General features: G+C 55.6%; 2 protein-coding genes across 2 annotated transcripts; one reads left to right on the plus strand and one right to left on the minus strand.

The window, feature by feature from the left end:
- The first annotated feature begins 10 nt into the window (after positions 1-10).
- LRWD1 (leucine rich repeats and WD repeat domain containing 1) lies at positions 11-6,806 on the plus strand. The gene is made up of 15 exons (XM_020281591.2): positions 11-293; positions 773-1,007; positions 1,102-1,218; positions 1,700-1,840; positions 2,100-2,204; positions 2,436-2,558; positions 2,640-2,754; positions 2,943-3,043; positions 3,237-3,444; positions 3,966-4,038; positions 4,136-4,276; positions 5,852-5,943; positions 6,099-6,254; positions 6,334-6,446; positions 6,541-6,806. Exons 1-15 carry the CDS (start codon positions 214-216, stop codon positions 6,679-6,681), a joined length of 1,941 nt encoding a protein of 646 aa, XP_020137180.1. The 5' UTR covers positions 11-213; the 3' UTR covers positions 6,682-6,806.
- Positions 6,807-7,091: 285 nt separating this feature from the next.
- Positions 7,092-11,860, minus strand: POLR2J (RNA polymerase II subunit J). Its single transcript, XM_012759091.3, has 4 exons — positions 11,638-11,860; positions 10,072-10,161; positions 8,025-8,199; positions 7,092-7,326 (listed from the first exon to the last, which is right to left on the minus strand). The coding sequence occupies exons 1-4, from the start codon at positions 11,688-11,690 to the stop codon at positions 7,291-7,293; spliced, it is 354 nt and encodes a 117-aa protein (XP_012614545.1). The 5' UTR covers positions 11,691-11,860; the 3' UTR covers positions 7,092-7,290.
- Between the last annotated feature and the right edge of the window lie 5,639 nt (positions 11,861-17,499).

Consider the following 17,499-nt stretch of genomic DNA (forward strand, 5'->3'; position numbering starts at 1 on the left):
ATGCGCGGGCCCGCGGAAGCCGCTGGGAGTTGTAGTCCGTGGGGCACAAGGTCTCGGCTCCGCTTCCTTCCGGTCGCAGTCACTCGCGGGCTTGCGCGGCACCACCTCCGGTGCTCGGCCGCTCCAAGACGCCAGCTGCGGACTCCGGGAGACCCAGGCACTGCGAGACGCCAGCGCCGCCGACCGAGCCAGCGTGGGCCGGGCCTCCTCGCCATGGGCCCCCTCTCGGCGCGGCTGCTAATGCAGCGCGGGCGACCCAAGAGCGACCGGCTGGGGAAGATCCGGATCCTGGAGTAAGAGCCGGGCCAGGGGCGAGGCTGTGTCCACGGAGCCTGGACCCCACCACCCGCCACCGCGGCCTGGGTCGCCGGGCGATCGGAAAGCAAAGCTGGGACCTTTCCCCACTTCCTTCCCGTCCTGGTTGTCACCCTGTTTGGCAGAGTCGTGCCTAATGTCTTCTTGTTATGAGATGTGCAGGATCGCTGCCCTACCCGCTTGCCGGGTGGGCTCCTGGCAGCTGGGGACATAGTTTTGCAGAGAGAGATCATAGAGGGCCAGGGAAGCCAGAGGAGCTCCCAGAGGATCAGGAAGTGCATCCTGGATGGGGCTGTGCAGCCCCTAGTTCTAAAGTAGCTACAAGATGTTTTTCAAAGGGTTTAGGGGAGGCTGCACATGCACAGGCCATTCAGGTGGAAAAGCCTCCCGAGGCCGAGGTTGGTGTGGGCTGAGTGGCCTGCCAACCCCTGAGCCCTTCCTGTCTGCCCCCGCCCAGCCTGTCCGGGCTGAAGCTGATCTCAGAGCACTTGGACCCCAAGCTCATGTGCCGCCTGACGCAGCTGCAGGAGCTGGACCTCTCCAACAACCAGCTGGAGACGCTGCCTGACAACCTGGGCCTGTCCCACCTGCGCATCCTCCGCTGTGGTAACAACCAGCTGAGGGACGTCACCGCCTTGTGCCAGTTCTTGCAACTTGAGGAGCTCAGCCTGGAAGGCAACCCCTTTCTGACAGTAAGTGGGGGCCCCTACCAGCCCTGAGCCAGGGGCCAGGACCCTTGGGCTCAGGCTCATCAGCCCCTGAGCCACTGCTCCTTCACCCCCCCAGGTCAATGACAACCTGAAGGTCTCCTTTCTCCTGCCCAAGCTCCGTAAGGTCAATGGCAAAGATGCGTCCTTGACTTGCTCTCAGGTGGAGAACCTGAATCGGGAACTGACCAACAGGGTAAGGGGACAGGCAGTTCATTGTGGAGTACTTGGGAGCTGTAGCGAGTGTTGCGGAGGAAGTGACAGCATGGGACATTTGGAGGATATTGAGGAGGGTGACTGACAGGGGCTCTTTGCCCCGACCATGCCTAGCCTGACCGTCTCTAAGCCTGGCTCAAACATTTGAAGGATATCGAGGAGGGTGACTGACAGGGGCTCTTTGCCCCAACCATGCCTAGCCTGGCCTTCTCTAAGCCTGGCTGTGGCCCTGCATTGCAGGGCCCAGCAGGGGAGGCTGAGACATTCTTCCAAGTAGCTTTTCCTGGGATGTTTGTGACGTGTGTGGTGCTGAGGTTTGTGCAACCTGCAGATGAGAGGCTATGGTTCGGGGAGGCTTCCAGCAGGCGGTGAGATTGAGATACCTGCAGCCATGAGATTGCCAGTAGGGGTCTATGAGAGCTGGGGTGGGCTGGGCCTGGATCTGATCCCTCTCGTACCAGGTCACAGCTCACTGGGAGAAGTTCATGGCTGCAGTGGGCCCTGAAGAGAAGGCTGAGAAGGCCCAGGCAGACTTTGTAAAGTCTGCCATCAGGGATGTCCGCTATGGGCCCGAGTCCCTCAGCGAGTTCACCCAGTGGAGGGTATGTCTTTGTCCCATTGGACTGGGAGTCAGTTTTCCTGCCCCTTGTTGGCTCCCATGGCCCTAAGCTACCCCGGAGGTCCCTTATTGTGAGGGGGCTGTGGGAGTGGGGTGGGTCAGGAAAGGCAGCCCTATTGGCTGGAGAGACCCTTCCTCAACTTGGGAAGCACACGCCCCCTCTGACCAGGCGTCTAGAGAGGGACTGGGGACACCCAGGACTGTGTCCGGCTTCCTGACCCTGACAGCTTGGCCCTACCCAGGTACAGATGATCTCTGAGGAGCTGGTGGCCTCCGGTGGGACTTTGGTACATGAGGCAGACAACCCAGAGAGGCGCCCAGAAGCTGCAGCTGCCCACAGGCCCAGGGTGAGTGTGGCCTCCAGGGCTCTGGGACTGCCTTAGCCTTCTGCCTGAGGAAGCAAACAGGAGGTCCTGGAAATGAGCCCAGGAAGTAGCTGCCAGTGACTAAGTTAGCTCCCTCTATGAGCCCAGGCAAGCCCTGGTCTCTTGCTCTCTCAGGAAGGTGTGGTCCAGCCTGCAAGGGGAAGGCAGGAAGCCCTGGGCAGATTGGCCTATGGTCATGCACCCCCTCCACAGGCCAGGCTGGTGGCCTTGAAACGGCCAGATGATGTCCCACTCAACCTGTCTCCCAACAAGCGGGCGTGCACCTCCCTGTCAGCCCAGGTGGAGGGCAGCCTTGTGGGCTCTGATGGTGGCCAGGTAAGCTAATGGGGTGGCAGGGAGTGTGTGGCGGGCAAGCCAGGGCTGGGGCAACTGTGACCCTTCTCTCTGTCACTACAGCCTGTCCTGAAGCTGGAGCCCCTGCACTTCCTACAGTGCCACAGTAAGAACAACAGCCCTGATGACCTCAATACCCAACTGTGGGCCTGCGCCTTCGAGCCAGCCTGGGAGGAGGGTACGTCCTTGGGCAGGCGGGCATCGGGAAGGGCAAGGGCCACAGAAACAGAGGGGACAGCCTGGATGATGAGGGGAGCTAGAAGAGAGGTGAAGATACCTCATCGAGGCTGGGAAGAGGGGTTTGCAGGGAGGAGCTTCACAGATGCCATTGCCACTCAGCTGACCCCCTGCAAACTGCGCATTCAGGGACGACGTCTCAGACAGTGGCCACGTGTGGTGGGGAGGCTGTGTGCGTGATAGACTGCCAGACGGGCATCGTGCTGCACAAGTACAAGGCACCAGGCGAGGTGAGTGCAGGGTGGCGGGTACACACCTGCTCCCGGGATGGGAAGCTGCAGTGGCGGACCAGGCTCAGCTCCCTCCTCACCATGACCTTTTCGTTTTGTGCTGGGCCTCACTGCTCTGGGCCCAGGCCTACATGTGTGGTCACACCTGTAGCTCTGCCCAGTGACTGCTTCCTCTACCCCCCACCCGGCCCAGGAGTTCTTCTCTGTGGCCTGGACAGCCCTGATGGTGGTCACGCAGACCGGCCACAAGAAGCGCTGGAGTGTGCTGGCGGCTGCGGGCCTGCGGGGCCAGGTCCGTCTGCTGCACGTGCGAGCCGGCTTCTGCTGCGGGGTCATCCGGGCCCACAAGAAGGCCATCGCCACCCTCTGCTTCAGCCCCACCCACGAGACCCACCTCTTCAGTAAGACCCTCTCCCCTCACCCCAGGGCTCCCCAGTACCCCTATCCTGCTGCCCTGATGGCACAGTGCCTTCTGGGACTATAGGGAGCTTGGTGGCTGCTAGGCCCAATTCTGGGTCTTGCTGTCTGGCTCTGGCTTTGGTAGGAAGTGACATGGCTTTATAGCCAGCTGGGCTTTGGATCCTGGCTTTGTCCCCAGCCTACTCTGTGGTGTTGGAGTTTTCCAACAACCTAGGCCACTCTGTCTTCCTTGTCAGGGACCTCTGGGGGTAGGGGGGGATACCCCAGGCCCTCCAGGTGGCGATCTGGGGGTGAGGCATGAGCTGCAAAAGAGGCTACCAGTGCCACATTAGGTTACAGCAGCACGATGGGGATCCTGGGCTCATGAGTCTTCCTGTCTCCTAGCCTCGGGGCTCCCTCCCTGCCCGAGGGGTTGGCCTTGGAACCTCTGGCTCGGCCTACAGGAGGGAGCGGGGCCGCCTCAGGGCCACCTCTCCCCTTGCCTTCCCCACTCCCTCCTCAGCGGCCTCATATGACAAGCGGATCATCCTCTGGGACATTGGAGTGCCCAACCACGACTACGAATTCCAGGCCAGGTGATGCTTTGGGCAGGCCTGGGGAGAGGCCAGTGGCTGGGGTGGGGGAGTGGATACGTGGGTCCACAGACTCACTCTCCCCCTGGCCTGCTGCCAGCCAGCTGCTCACGCTCGACACCACCTCCATCCCACTGCGCCTCTGCCCCGTCGCCTCCTGCCCAGACGCCTACCTGCTGGCTGGCTGCGAGGGGGGCTGCTGCTGCTGGGACGTGCGGCTGGACCAGCCCCAAAAGAAGAGGTGAGGCTGCAGCCAGGGGTTTCTCGAAAGCCAGGCCCGAGCTGGGCTGCTGTCACCAAGATGGGCTCACATCAGCCAGGGCACACCATGCCCTATGCCCTGGGGGCTGTTTTCAGAGGCCTTTTCACAGTGCTGGCCTGTTCCCCACCTTCTGCTAGGTTCTCAAAAAGGATCCTATGACCCCTTCCTCACCCTGATGTTACCTCTGGCACTGGGCTGTGGTCACCTCACCTTTACTCAGGGCTTTAGCACTGCAGTGTCCCCAAGTGATCAAGCCCAGGTCCTGGAACTCACTGGAATGTGACCTTTCTGTCCTAGCATAATGTCCTCATCTGTAAAAAGAGGACAATGACTTGCATCCCAGCGCTAGCAGAGGGCAGGTGAGGTGGTATCTGGGTAGGGAAGAAGCTGGAAATGCCACACTGAGGCTCATCTGCAACACCTGCCCCTGACATGGTGCCTGGCCTAGGGTCCCTGCCCTCCTGGGGGCCCCAGCCTAGTAGGAGAGACAGGCACTCAGCAAAGCCAGTTAAAACCCCACAAAATATGATGTCAACCACAAAGGAAAGAGTGATGGGGGACAAGAAGCTCTGCTGAGGTGTGACCAGGGACAAACTGGTAAGTTCTAGGGCTCATGCTTTCCTCCCCAGGGGCCCTGCAGGCGAGTCAGCCGGGCAGAGGGAGGGAAGGTGCTCATGGAACGGCATGCGCAAAGGGCCAGTGGTAGGGAGAGCTGGCTGACCATGCAGCAGTTTGGCCACTCCTTGGCAAGACAGGTGCAGATGGCCCAGAGGTGGCAAGGCGGCCCGGGCACACTAGGCTTTGTTGGCCATGGTAAGAAGTATAATGAACAGCCCAGGAGGAATGGTAGGGTGGGTGGCAGGAGTGAAGTAGCTACTATGTGGAAGAAAGCAGCAAAGCCTCAGCAGAGACGGTGGCAGCGTCCTGCCAGGTGCTGGTGGCCTTGGGCTTCTCTCACCCTGGGCCCCCTTTCTCCCTCTGTATGCCTGCCTGGCTGCCACGTCCTGTGGAGTTGCTCCCCTGTGGCCGATGCGTCTGCTTCTCCTACTCCCCTGCCGCTGCCTTGGTCATGCCCATCCCATAGTTGGGTGCTTGGGTGCCTTTCTGGCTCCAGGCTGGCGCCTCTCCAGCACTTGGACAGCTGCCTGGTGGGCTTTCCTAGCAGAGGTGATACTCCGCCCCCATGTGCTCAGCAGTCACTCCCCCTGCCTCCAGTCAGAGCAAACCCCGCCCACACTGGCCTGGAAATGCCTGCCCTGCTCACCTCATAGTCCCAGAGGCACTGGCTCGCTCCAGAACCTTTCCTGACCACACTGCCCACCCCCTCCTGGAGGAACCAGCCCCTCATGCATCTGGACTCCCATTACTGTGACTCAGGACACCAAGCTGCTGGCCCCACCTTCCAGGGCAAGGCTGACCCTCTCCAGTGCCAGGAAAGCAAGCGTCCTTTTGGTCACATCTTCCACCCTTCACACAGGGCCTGGCCCAGAGCAGGTGCCCAGGGCAGCTCTTTGCACATGCAAGGAGTAGCCAGCCCGTGTCTTCTGCCTGCAGGGTGTGTGAAGTGGAGTTCGTCTTCTCTGAGGGCTCCGAGGCATCTGCACGGAGAGTGGATGGGCTGGCATTCGTGAATGACGATGTTGTGGGTGAGCGAGCCTGGCCTAGGGGACAGCCTGGCTTCCGGGCACCTAGATGGGTGGCTTCTCCAGGGGCCAGGGTTTAGGCACAAGGGTTTCTGAGGTGTCTCCAGTGGGGAACAGGTGTCTGGGAGGGGCCCAACACGGTTCTCTTTCCCCTACAGCCTCCAAGGGGAACAGCCTGGGCACCATCTGCCTGTGGAGCTGGAGGCAGACGTGGGTGGGCCGAGGCCACCAGTCCACAGTGGCAGTGGTCGTCCTAGCCCACCTGCAGTGGTCCCCCACGGAGCTGGCGTACTTCTCGCTCAGCACCTGCCCTGGTGAGCCCCCCTGCCTTCCCCTCTCACCCACTGCTCCTGGAGCTCCACCCCACCTTAGGCTCCCACCTTGTCCTGGCAGATGAAGGCATCGTGCTGTGTGGGGACGAGGAGGGCAGCGTGTGGATCTACGACGTCAAGAGCATCCTGAAGCAGCCACCTCCACTGTCAGCAGCCCCGCAAGCCCCCACGCAGGTACTGCCCCGCTCACTCCTCCCCAGGCCAGGGCTGGTGCTGTGCGGACCTGGTCTCTGGGAAGCAGGTGCCCAACCCCCTTTCTTCCCACCAGATCCTTAAGTGGCCACAGCCCTGGGCCCACAGCCAGACGGTGACCAAGACCATGGTGAACACGGTGGTGGCCAACCCCACCTTTACCTACCTCACCGCTCTGACGGACTCCAACATTGTTGCCATCTGGAAGAGACAGTAGCCTCCAACAGGAGCGCCTGCCTCTATTGCAAAGTACCAGGGACACAACTTAACTTATTCAGCTTTTGGGCTAGCAATGGTGGTCTTTTTACCAGTGAATATTTGTATTAAATTCTGTGGACGAGAGCCTGTGGAGAGCTGTCTGCAGCTGTGTGGGTCCCACCTTAAGATAGGCAGATCTGGCAGCTGAGGCTTCTAGAAGAGAGATTCATGGACGGTCAAGGGTTCTCACAGTTCCCTTCTGCTCAAGACTGTATCCCAGCACCGCTCCCCCCACCCCTGCCCCATTCCCAAGTTTTGGTCCAGAATGAGTTTGTCCCCGTCAACCTCTCAGACAGAAATCAAGCTCTCTGGGCCAGAGTGTGTCTGAAACAGGTCATCTGCCTCCATCAAACCTCACAATCCACGTGCTTATGCCCTTGGCCAAGTCTTTTCCTGCCATACTTTATTAGAAAGATAAAACAGAATCTATGTACATCAAGGGTGAGAGGCTCACGGATGGCTCCAAGGGTCACAGCCAGGACTGGCCACTCTCCTCTGCGCCTGGAGAAAAGGGCTTGATGCATGTAGGAACTGGGCTTACAGGCCAAGCAAAGGTCTTTGTAGCCCACTACTCAATTCCTTCTTGCTTGTCTTTAATGGCCACCTGGGAAAGAAGAAGGCAGCGACTTAGCTGCTCAGCCAGGGCAGCAAGGATGGGACACCCCCAGTATCCCCTAACCAAAGTCCAACCAGAAGCTGCTGCCATGCCCTCCTGAGGGTAGCCATCGGCTACGCTCCACAGGACACCCAGTCCAGGCAGCAAACCTGGCCCCAGATGGCTCTAGGGAGCTGGGCAAAGGGCACCACTGAGCTGGCCCAGCCCACCCCATTGTCTGGGGCTGGAGTCGTGCGCAGGCAGCTTAGACACTGAACATCTCACAAGGCATGGCTTTTTCCTGCTGTAAACTGTTCTAGGCCCTGAGGCCCCCTGACAGGTGTGACCCTACCCTGGGATGAGCTGCCTGCTAAACAAATGTCTGGAAGTAGCCAGGCCTTACAAACCAGAGCCTATACCACCAGATGAGGGACTTAGACCTACTGCCCTTTTGGGGCTGCTCTTCCCTCTCTCCAAGCACAATGAGAGCACATAAGGAGGAACGCTGGAGCACTAGTTAAAATCCCCAGCCCATAGGCCTCAACTCCACAATCCCTTAGTCCACACATCCCTGCTCTGTCACTGCTGCCCCCTACCCCCAAATGCCCCTGAGGAAGCAGCCTAGGCGTGGCCTGCGGACATTGCAGCTCTGGGCACACTGGCAGCTCCAGTGCCGCCCCCCGCCACCCCGCACCCCGGGCTCCTACCCGGAACCGCTCTTCCAACAGAGACAGCTCGCTGATGAGGTCGGTGATGGCATTGGTGAAGGCCTCCTGGGGGCTGTAGTCCGGTGTGGTCTGCACGCGGATGATGATCTTGTGCTCCAAGGGGTGGGGGACTTTGTAGCCAGCAAAGAGCACCTGTGGGTCCTTCAGCAGCTGTCTGAGATGCAGGGACAGGCAGTGTGAGGGAGGCTGGTAAGCCTCTGGTCTGAGACAGGCCTCAAGGCTACCAGGTGGCCCCCAGCTCATGCCTCAAGGCTTTCCAGCCAGAGAGTTTTCTCTTCCCCTAAATCTTCAAGTAAAACAGTTTCAAGAAGAAATACCACATGGGGATACCACCCCACCCACACCCCCATTCCCCCTGCATCCATGAGGATCAAGGACCTAGCTATGAATAGGTTTCCAGCATCCTCTCCCCTCAGTGGAAGTCAGGGACCCTGCAGTGCAGACAGAGAGACCTCCCTGTGCATTCATGTCCAGCCAGCGTTCAGTAAACCAGAACAGAAGCCCAAAAAGACCATCTACTAGGCCAGGCATAGTGGCTCACGCCTGTAATCCTAGCACTCTGGGAGGCCAAGGCGGGTGGATCTCTTGAGGTCAGGAGTTCGAAACCAGCCTGAGCGAGACCCCATCTCTACTAAAAATAAAAATAAATTAATTGACCAACTAAAAATACATATACAAAAAATTAGCCGGGCATGATGGCACATGCCTGTAGTCCCAGCTACTCGGGAAGCTGAGGCAGGAGGATCACTTGAGCCCAAGAGATTGAGGTTGCTGTGAGCTAGGCTAACACCACAGCACTCACTCTAGCCTGGGCAACAAAGAGAGACTCTGTCTCAAAAAAAAAAAAAGAGCATCTACTCCGCACATCGATGGGGTGGGGAGAAGAGTGAGGCTCTGAGCAGTCAGGGAGATGGAAACAAGTCCTCAAGGCAGCACAGGCTGGCAGGGGCTGTCCATGCACACTGGGCCCTGTTCTACAAGGCTGCGTCGTGTACATTCCCTGACACATGGGGGTATCCTCTAGAGCAGCTCAGAGTCAAGTGTGACCACCGTGAGGGGGGGACCCTTGCATGGATGGGGACACTGGGCAGGAGTCCTCTAGGCAGCAATAGACATCCCCATGCCCTACTGCACCAGGACCCTTGGCTTCCAACACACAAGCCTGGGAAAGGCCCAGCTTCACCAATGGCACCCGACGGAAGAGCCACACCTGCAGTGAAGTAACAAGTTCCCAGGCCAGAGTGGCAGTCACATCTCTGAGCACTCCCATCCAGGACTTCACTGGTTGAGCAAACACCCACCAACCAATTTCTGTGGCCTACCAGAGACTCTGGACAGCCACAGAATGCCTCTTCCAATTCTCTCCCTAGATCTATGGCAGTCAGGTCCCTAACTGCCAGGGGTAGGGTGGGGAGAGCTAACCTTGACTGCCTCTCAGTGCTCATTAGCATAACACAAGTAGGTCTACTTGCTGCACACTCTCTAGATAGATAAATAAGCCAATACAGAAATGTGGCTTGTGTGAACAGATACAGTTCAGTGTCCCCTTGAAAGGTACTGGGGGCCGGGCGCTGTGGCTCACGCCTGTAATCCTAGCTCTTGGGAGGCCGAGGCGGGCGGATTGCTCAAGGTCAGGAGTTCAAAACCAGCCTGAGCAAGAGCGAGACCCCATCTCTACTATAAACAGAAAGAAATTAATTGGCCAACTGATATATATATATATAAAAAATTAGCCAGGCATAGTGGTGCATGCCTGTAGTCCCAGCTACTCGGGAGGCTGAGGCAGAAGGATCGCTCGAGCCCAGGAGTTTGAGGTTGCTGTGAGCTAGGCTGACGCCACGGCACTCACTCTAGCCTGGACAACAAAGTGAGACTCTGTCTCAAAAAAAAAAAAAAAAAGGTACTGGGATTGTGAAATGCCAGAGCAAGCACCCAGAGAGACTTTAAAAAATCTTACGGAACTTGTGCCTTGCCCTAAAGAGCTCCATTAAACACAACCCCTGAGAGTCTCTGAGCTGGAACTTACGATTTAATGATGTTTCCTAGTGTGTGGTCTTCTTTGTTGATGGTGAACAAACAGGCATTGGGTACCTTGGTGTCCTTGTTAATGGTGATCCTAGAAAGAGACAGAAGCCACAAATGAGGGGCAGGGGCTAAACCCTGCCCCTGGAGGTGGGCTCGTGTGCTGCCTCCCCATCCCGCTAACCCATCCCCAACCAAGCCCTTCTCAATCTGTTCACCCCACGAAGACCTCTGACTCAGCGCAGCACTGTCTCTACACTGACTCCAGCTAACCCCACTCTGGTGCCCTCACCCACTCATGACTGCTCCTTTTTCTTAAAGCAGAGTTTCTCAGTCTTGACACCACTAACATTCTAGGCCAATAATTCTTTTCTGTGGGGAGCTGTCTTGTACACTGTAGGACATTAGCAGCATCTCAGGATCTACCCAGTAGATGCCAGTAGTAATCCCTATGACAATCAAAAATGCCAAATGTCCCTTGAAGGGCAAGATGGTCCCCAGTTGAGAGTCTGCTCTAAAGGGAGGCTGAAGTGAAGGTCACAGGACCCTGCATTCCAGGCTGTTACAAATTTTAAGAAGAGGAGACAATATTTAAGCCAACTTCTATGTGCTCAGCCCTGGACTAAGTACTTTACACAAATTACCTCACTTAATCTCCTCTAACAGAAAAATCCCACGTTTAAATACAGTTAACAAACCTATTTTCCAAGTGAGGAAATGGCCTCAAACAAACCAAGTCACTTGTCCAAAAATAGAGTCTCGTTAAGTGGGGGATACAGAAGTCAAGTCCAGGCAGTCTGACCAATAGGCTCCTTCAACCAGCAGGCAGTGAGGAGTCACAGCAGGTTTTACACAGACTAGTGACAGATCAGATGTGGGCTTTAGAGACATCACTCTGGCTGTCACATACATAGAAGATGGAGGTGGTGGATGGGAGACCAACAGGGAGGCTGCCAGATCCCAGAAGAAAAGGACTTTGGAGGCAGACAATCTGGGTTCGAATACAAGCCCGCCACTTGCTGCGTGCCTGTGGCAAGTTACTCAACTTGTCTGAGCCTCAGTTTCCTCCTCTGCAAAATGAGTACTCACCGCGCAGGACTTCCTTAAGCTTGACAGACACAGGTCGACTTATTTATTTATTTGTGAGACAGAGAATCACTCTGTAATCCCAATAGAGTGCAGTGGCGTCATCGAGGCTCACTGTAACCTCAAACTCCTGGGCTCAAGTAATCGTCCTGCCTCAGTCTCCCGAGTAGCTGGGACTACAGGTGAGCGCCACCACGCTCGGCTACTTTTTCTACTTTTAGTAGAGACCATCCTCGCTCTTGCTCAGGATGGTCTCGAGATCCTGACCTCAAGCAATCCTCCCGCCTCGGCCTCCCAGAGTGTTACGAGTACAGGCGTGAACCACCACGCCCGGCCCAGGTCAACATTTTGCTCAAGCAAAAGCCGCTGCCGTCCCGGGCGGAGGACCGGCGGGAGAACCGCAGGACCCGCAGGGCTGACGGCCGACGGTCGAGGGCTCGCGAGCCTCGGCCAGACCCTCCCGGATCCACCCGGCCCTACTTACTTCTTCTCGCCCTCGAAGAGCAGGAACGACTCGAAGGCTGGAGGGGCGTTCATGCTAGCGCTGCAGCAGGGTCCAGACTCCAAGCGGCCGCTTCCACGGCCTCCAGAATCCTATTAAGCGATCTCTTCCGGGTTACGTCGGCGGTGCCAAACACGGGTAAGGACCGTCTCATCGCCCCCCACCGGACTGGAGGGTCTTGCGCAGGCGCCAGAAATTCCGGAGGGAGGCCTGTGGCTCTACGCATGCGCTGATCCAGAAAGCCTCCACCTTTGTGCCTCGGGCCGTGGAAGCCCTTCAGCGCATGCTCGGAGCGCCGGGAGTGACGCTCTGCTACTGCGGAGACTTTCTTGCCCAGGCTGAGCGGGAACTCCAAGCTGTGTCTCTCCGCTGCCCATGTCTCATGATCTCTCTTTGGAAATGTGCCCTTGGAGTACACAGCAGGAGGCTGTGTAGAGAATGGAGGCGTGGGGTAGTGGGCAGCTGTGGCTGGAAGCGGTGGGGGCTGCAGAAAGTCAGTGGCTGGAGGCGGGTGTATGGCTGCGCCTCCTGCCAAGGCTGCCTGGGCGCACTGCGCCAAGAGCCCTGGCTGGGTTGTCTCTAGCTTCTTAGCCAGGAGGGACAATTGGGTAAGAGCTGGCAGAGGACGTAGCTGTAGACAGGGGTGAGAGACGCGCTCAGAGGGCTAAGTGTATCATCCCGTTTGGTTGGTTGATATTTTGCAGACTATAAAGGCCCCACCTGAGCTGTTTGAAGCAACAGGAGCTAGGAGCTCATTAGCTATTGGAGCCCTAATGGCTTGGCAGCTGCTTCTCCAGGGCTAGGCAGCAGCTGTGGAGCCTCTAGGGAAATCTGGAACTTCCACCACCACTTATGGGGGAGGACCAATTCCCACCTGAGCCCTGGGTGAGGAAATGTTAGTCTGCCAGGGCCCCACCTAGAACCTGACTCTCCAGGCCAAGTAGGCCAGGCACCTTTTTAACTGATGCAGAATAGAAAAGGATTCCCTGGAGTTGTAACCCCTACCCTCAGGGTCACCCTGGGAAAGTTTAGGTCAAGGACGCTACCCTCACCAGGACTGCAGAGGCCTGCAAGTAATGAGGCTAGCCACCCTCACCTGGGCTAAGGACTGTGTGGACAGGATTTTCATCTACCAGGGGCTTCACCCCCAGCCACTGTGGAAGTCTGTTCTCTCTTGGGGAGTTGTGATGACAATTGCCCTTTCCTTCCCAGACCAACACGAGACCCTGGGCCCCAGAAGTTGTCAGACTGCAAAGAGTCTTCAGTGGCTTGATACTGGGCTGCCCCAAGAGAAGGCCATGTGACCATTCCCATCTCTCATGAGACTAAAGAAGATGAGTCTGACTGGCACAACTACAGAAGAGGCTGCTGGAACATGGGGTGTTAAAATTATCCAGCCTGGGACACAAAGTGAAAGGGCAGTGTGTGGCATGCTCTGACAGTGTCATACTGGAGATGTCATTGGACAGGCCTGACAGAGGTTTGTTTAATTATCTAGGGCAGAGGCCAGCAAACTACTGGGATCTGGGGACCAAATCCTGCCTGTGCTTGTGAAGTTGTATTGGAATACATCTGCCCACGTGTTTGCACATTGTCTGTGGATGCTTTCCTACTACATGGCATAGTAGTTGTGACTGAGACCTGCACCACTGGTCCTTTAGAGAAAAAGTTTGCTGACCCTAAATGTGGAGACTGTGCCTGTGTTTGACATTCATTCATTCATTCATTCAGAGACAGGTTTTGGTCTGGAGTGCAGTGGCCTCATCATACCTCACTGTAACCTCAAACTCATGGGCTCAAGCAATCCTCCCACCTCAGGCTCCTGAATAGCTGGGACTATGGGCACATGCCACCCCACCCTGCTAATTTTTCTATTTTTTTGTAGAAATAGGGTCTCACTCTTGCTCAAGCTGGTCTAGAACTCCTGGCCTCAAGTCATCCTCCCACCTCAGCCTCCCAAAATGCTAGGATTATGGGTGTGAGCCACTGTACCCAGCCCTGTCTTTGTTATTTACTGTTTGATTAGAGCCCAGATACTTAAGTGTGGCTTTTTTTTTTTTTTTTTTTTGAGACAGAGTCTTGCTTTGTTGCCCAGGCTAGAGTGAGTGCCATGGCATCAGCCTAGCTCACAGCAACCTCAAACTCCTGAACTCAGCAACCCTACTGCCTCAGCCTCCCAAGTAGCTGGGACTACAGGCATGCGCCACCATGCCCGGCTAATTTTTCTATATATATTAGTTGGTCAATTAATTTCTTTCTATTTATAGAGACAGGGGTCTCGCTCTTGCTCAGGCTGGTTTCGAACTCCTGATCTCGAGCAATCCACCCACCTTGGCCTCCCAGAGTGCTAGGATTACAGGCGTGAGCCACCACGCCTGGCCTTAAGTTATTTATTAACCTGTAGGTTTCTGTCCCACAGAGAAGAAAACTCCATTAACTAGTTTTGTATCTAACATCACAATCTCATTCTAGCATTCTTCTCTCAGAATGCTTACAAATACATGTACCCAGTTTCTCAGAATGCTCTATGAATCAGCTTTCCAAAACAATCCCTTCTGAATTGATGTGCAATAGGTCTTTTTTTTCCTTTCCTTTTGAGACAGGGTCTCACTCTATCACCCAGGCTAGAGTGCAGTGGCCTCATCCTAGCTCACTGCAACCTCAAACCCCTGGGCTCAAGTGATCCTCTGTCTCAGCCTCCCAAGTAGCTGGGACTACAGGTGCACACCACACTTGGCTAGTTTTTTATGTTTTGTAGAGATGGGGTCTAGCTATATTGTCCAAGTGGGTCTCAAATTCCTGGCCTCAAGCCATCCTTCCACCTTAGCTTCCCAAAGTGCTGGGATTACAGGTGTGAGCCACTGCACCCAGCTATAATAGATTTTGATCTGTGTTCATTCTATATTTGTATGAATCTTTTCTCTTTTACATATTTGAAAATTATACTTTGACAAGGCTTTGTCAGGAGGCGGTTGTTGCAAACCTGCTCAGATGGACCCAGAGGATGAAAGAAGCAGGTACCCACTCAGGGATTCCCAGGGTGCCCTCCCTGTGGTGAACACCAGTCCTTGAAACCCCAGAACATCCAAAAGGCATGAGGACGTTTGTGAAACCCTAAGAAGCAGCCAGAGAACCAGGGGTTGGTGATTTGGGGTTAGGGTTGGTACAGCAGGCTCAGCTACCCTTGCACCCAGGCCTTGGGCCACGGAGGGAGGGGAGAGACCCAGCCCTGCAAAAAAAAGCGTCATGAAGTCCATAGGATGGTGGTATCAAGGTGAGAACTAAAAATAAAATCCTAAGCCCCCCAACCACTGAATGGACCCCCTCTTGGCCAATGGGACACCAGAGAAACCTTGAAACCTGAGTTCCTGCCATGACAATACTGGAGGTCAGACATAGCTCATTGTACCCCTCACTTTATGCGGTTTAGACACAACTGACCAGCAGGAATCTTAACATCAAGACCACATGACTGAATGGACATAAGAATGGACTCTGGCTACAAGATACCAAATTATAAACATGGCCTAAGGCTGTGCCAGGCGAGAGTTAAGTCATGCTCCCCCACATTTAAAAAATAAACTATGTTCTAACTGTCACAAGGTTTTTTTCTTTAGCAACTAAACAAGCACTGGCCTCTCAATAAGCAACATTCAAACCATTGCAAATCAAACAAACAAACAAACAAAGACCACTGCAGCTCATCTGCCACCACATGCTAACCGACCTCCTCTCTCCACAGCTTGGATTGAACAAAAGACTGATTTCTGGAATTTTCTCCTGATAAGAGATCTCGACCACAGACTGGTTCTGGCTGGTTTACTTGCATGCCCTCGTGTTCCTGTTTCACCTTTTGATGTTTAGGACCTAACTGTAACACATTCAAACATTAAGTCTCCACCCCAAGGTGAACATGGGTCATATGCTACATGTTTGTCCAATATGCATGTGCTAGGACTGTTCGTGAAGACCCACAGCTCCTCCTGCAGCCTGTGGAATATGTATACCTGGTGTTAAAATGCAGACCCTGGGCCTCGATGGCTGAAGGTTTGTATCAGACCTTTAAAACATTAACAATAATTCCTAACATCCTATAGTCGATTAGTGTCCAAATTTCCAGTGGTCTCATAAAGATGTCATTTCACACCTCTTTTGTTTTTTAGAGACACTGTCTTGCTATGTCACCCAGGCTGGAGTGCAGTGGCTATTCACAGGCAGGATCATAGCTCACTGCAGCCTTGAACTCCTAGGCTCAAGTGATCCTCCTGCCTCTGCCTCCAGAGTAGCTGGAACTACAGGTGTGCAGGACCACACTCAGACTTCAACATTTTTTGTTTCAAGTGGTTGCTAAAAAGTCTCTAAGCCTTTTTTTGTATTGTAATAAAATAGTACAACATAAAATTTCCCATTTTACCCATTTTTAAGTTTTCAACTCAGTAGCATTAATTACATTCTTGACGTGCAACCACTATCTAGTTCCAAAATCTCACGTCTCTTTTAATCTATAACGTTTATCCTTCTATCCTAAATCTTACGATTGAAAGTGGTTTCAAACAACACATTTGAGCTCTGAGCTGCCTAAGTCCAAAGCCCAACTCCTCTGTCCGTGTGTCTCAGCTTTGTGATCTTGAGCAAATTACTACTCTCACCTTATGTTCCCAGGAGCTAAAATAAATGGAGATGACAATAGGATAACAGGTGAGGAATTAATGAATTGATAGAGGAAAAACGCTAGAACAGGGCCCACCTGGCTGTGTCTATTAGCTGCTGTGGTCAGGAGTGGGACTGAAGCCAGGGGGCGCTGGCGGGGCAGGGAGGGAGTCTTGTGGGGAGGGGGGCAGGCAGGAGGCTGGGTCTGGAGGCCTCAGAGGCTTCTGTGTCCTCACAGGCACAAAGGCCGCCCACCCTGTACCTGGGCAGCAGGTCAGCCACAGGAGTGGGCACCATGGGGCGGGGCAAAGAGGGATGGAAGCCCTGCCTGTCCCCTGCTGCTCCAGCCACCCCAGAACCACTTCAGTGGTACGAGCCAGTGGCCCATCATCACTGCCCCACAGAGGCAGTGGGGGCTCCTCTTGGGCAGGGAGCAGGGCTTGGTGGGCAGCTGGTGGGCTTCAGAGGGGACTGACCAGGAAAGACAGACTAGGCCCCCAGGACGCCAGGGATCCTGCCCCCAAGAGTGGGGACTGGCACAGAGTCAAGCTTTGCCAACACTCACACCAGCCGGGGCCTCTGTTGATGGGGACATCAGACAAACCTCTCGGGGCCAGGAATGGGGCACGGGTGGACCACTGGGATCTGGGTCAGAGGGCAGGGGGGCGACTGCATGGCCAAGGCAGGGGCTGAAGGCCTTATGGGGAAGCTGTGGATGTGGGGGCAGGTCCAGGGCCTTCTCCCCACCTGAGCCAGGTCACTGTGGATGCCTCTGGAGCCCAGCCTAGCAAGATGCCACTGGGGGAAGCCAGGACCCTCACGTGGCCAACACCCCCAGCCCTCACAGAGGGAAGGACACTGCCAGGGCCAGGCCACCACTCGAGAGTCAAGCTTCCCAGCCCCACCCCTGCTATGCCATCTTCAGGGACACCGTGGAGGGGGCTGTCCTGAGGAAAGAACAGCTGGCAAGAGACACAGCTCCCCTGGGGCCTGTGAGGAGGGAGGAGCAGGACCCAGGGGTGTGGAGGGGAGAGGAAAGGAGCCCCTGACCCCAGATGTGGGAAGCAGAGAAGGGGACAGAGATGCCCGGAGGCCACACTGTTGGACCCATCCTCGGCCATACCCACCGGTAGCCTCTGAGGTTCCCCCGGGGCCACTCTCTCCCCAGACCCCTCTCAGAAGACCCCAGAGCCT

This window comes from Microcebus murinus, chromosome 19 (assembly GCF_040939455.1).
Source record: "Microcebus murinus isolate Inina chromosome 19, M.murinus_Inina_mat1.0, whole genome shotgun sequence".
NCBI lineage: Eukaryota > Metazoa > Chordata > Mammalia > Primates > Cheirogaleidae > Microcebus > Microcebus murinus.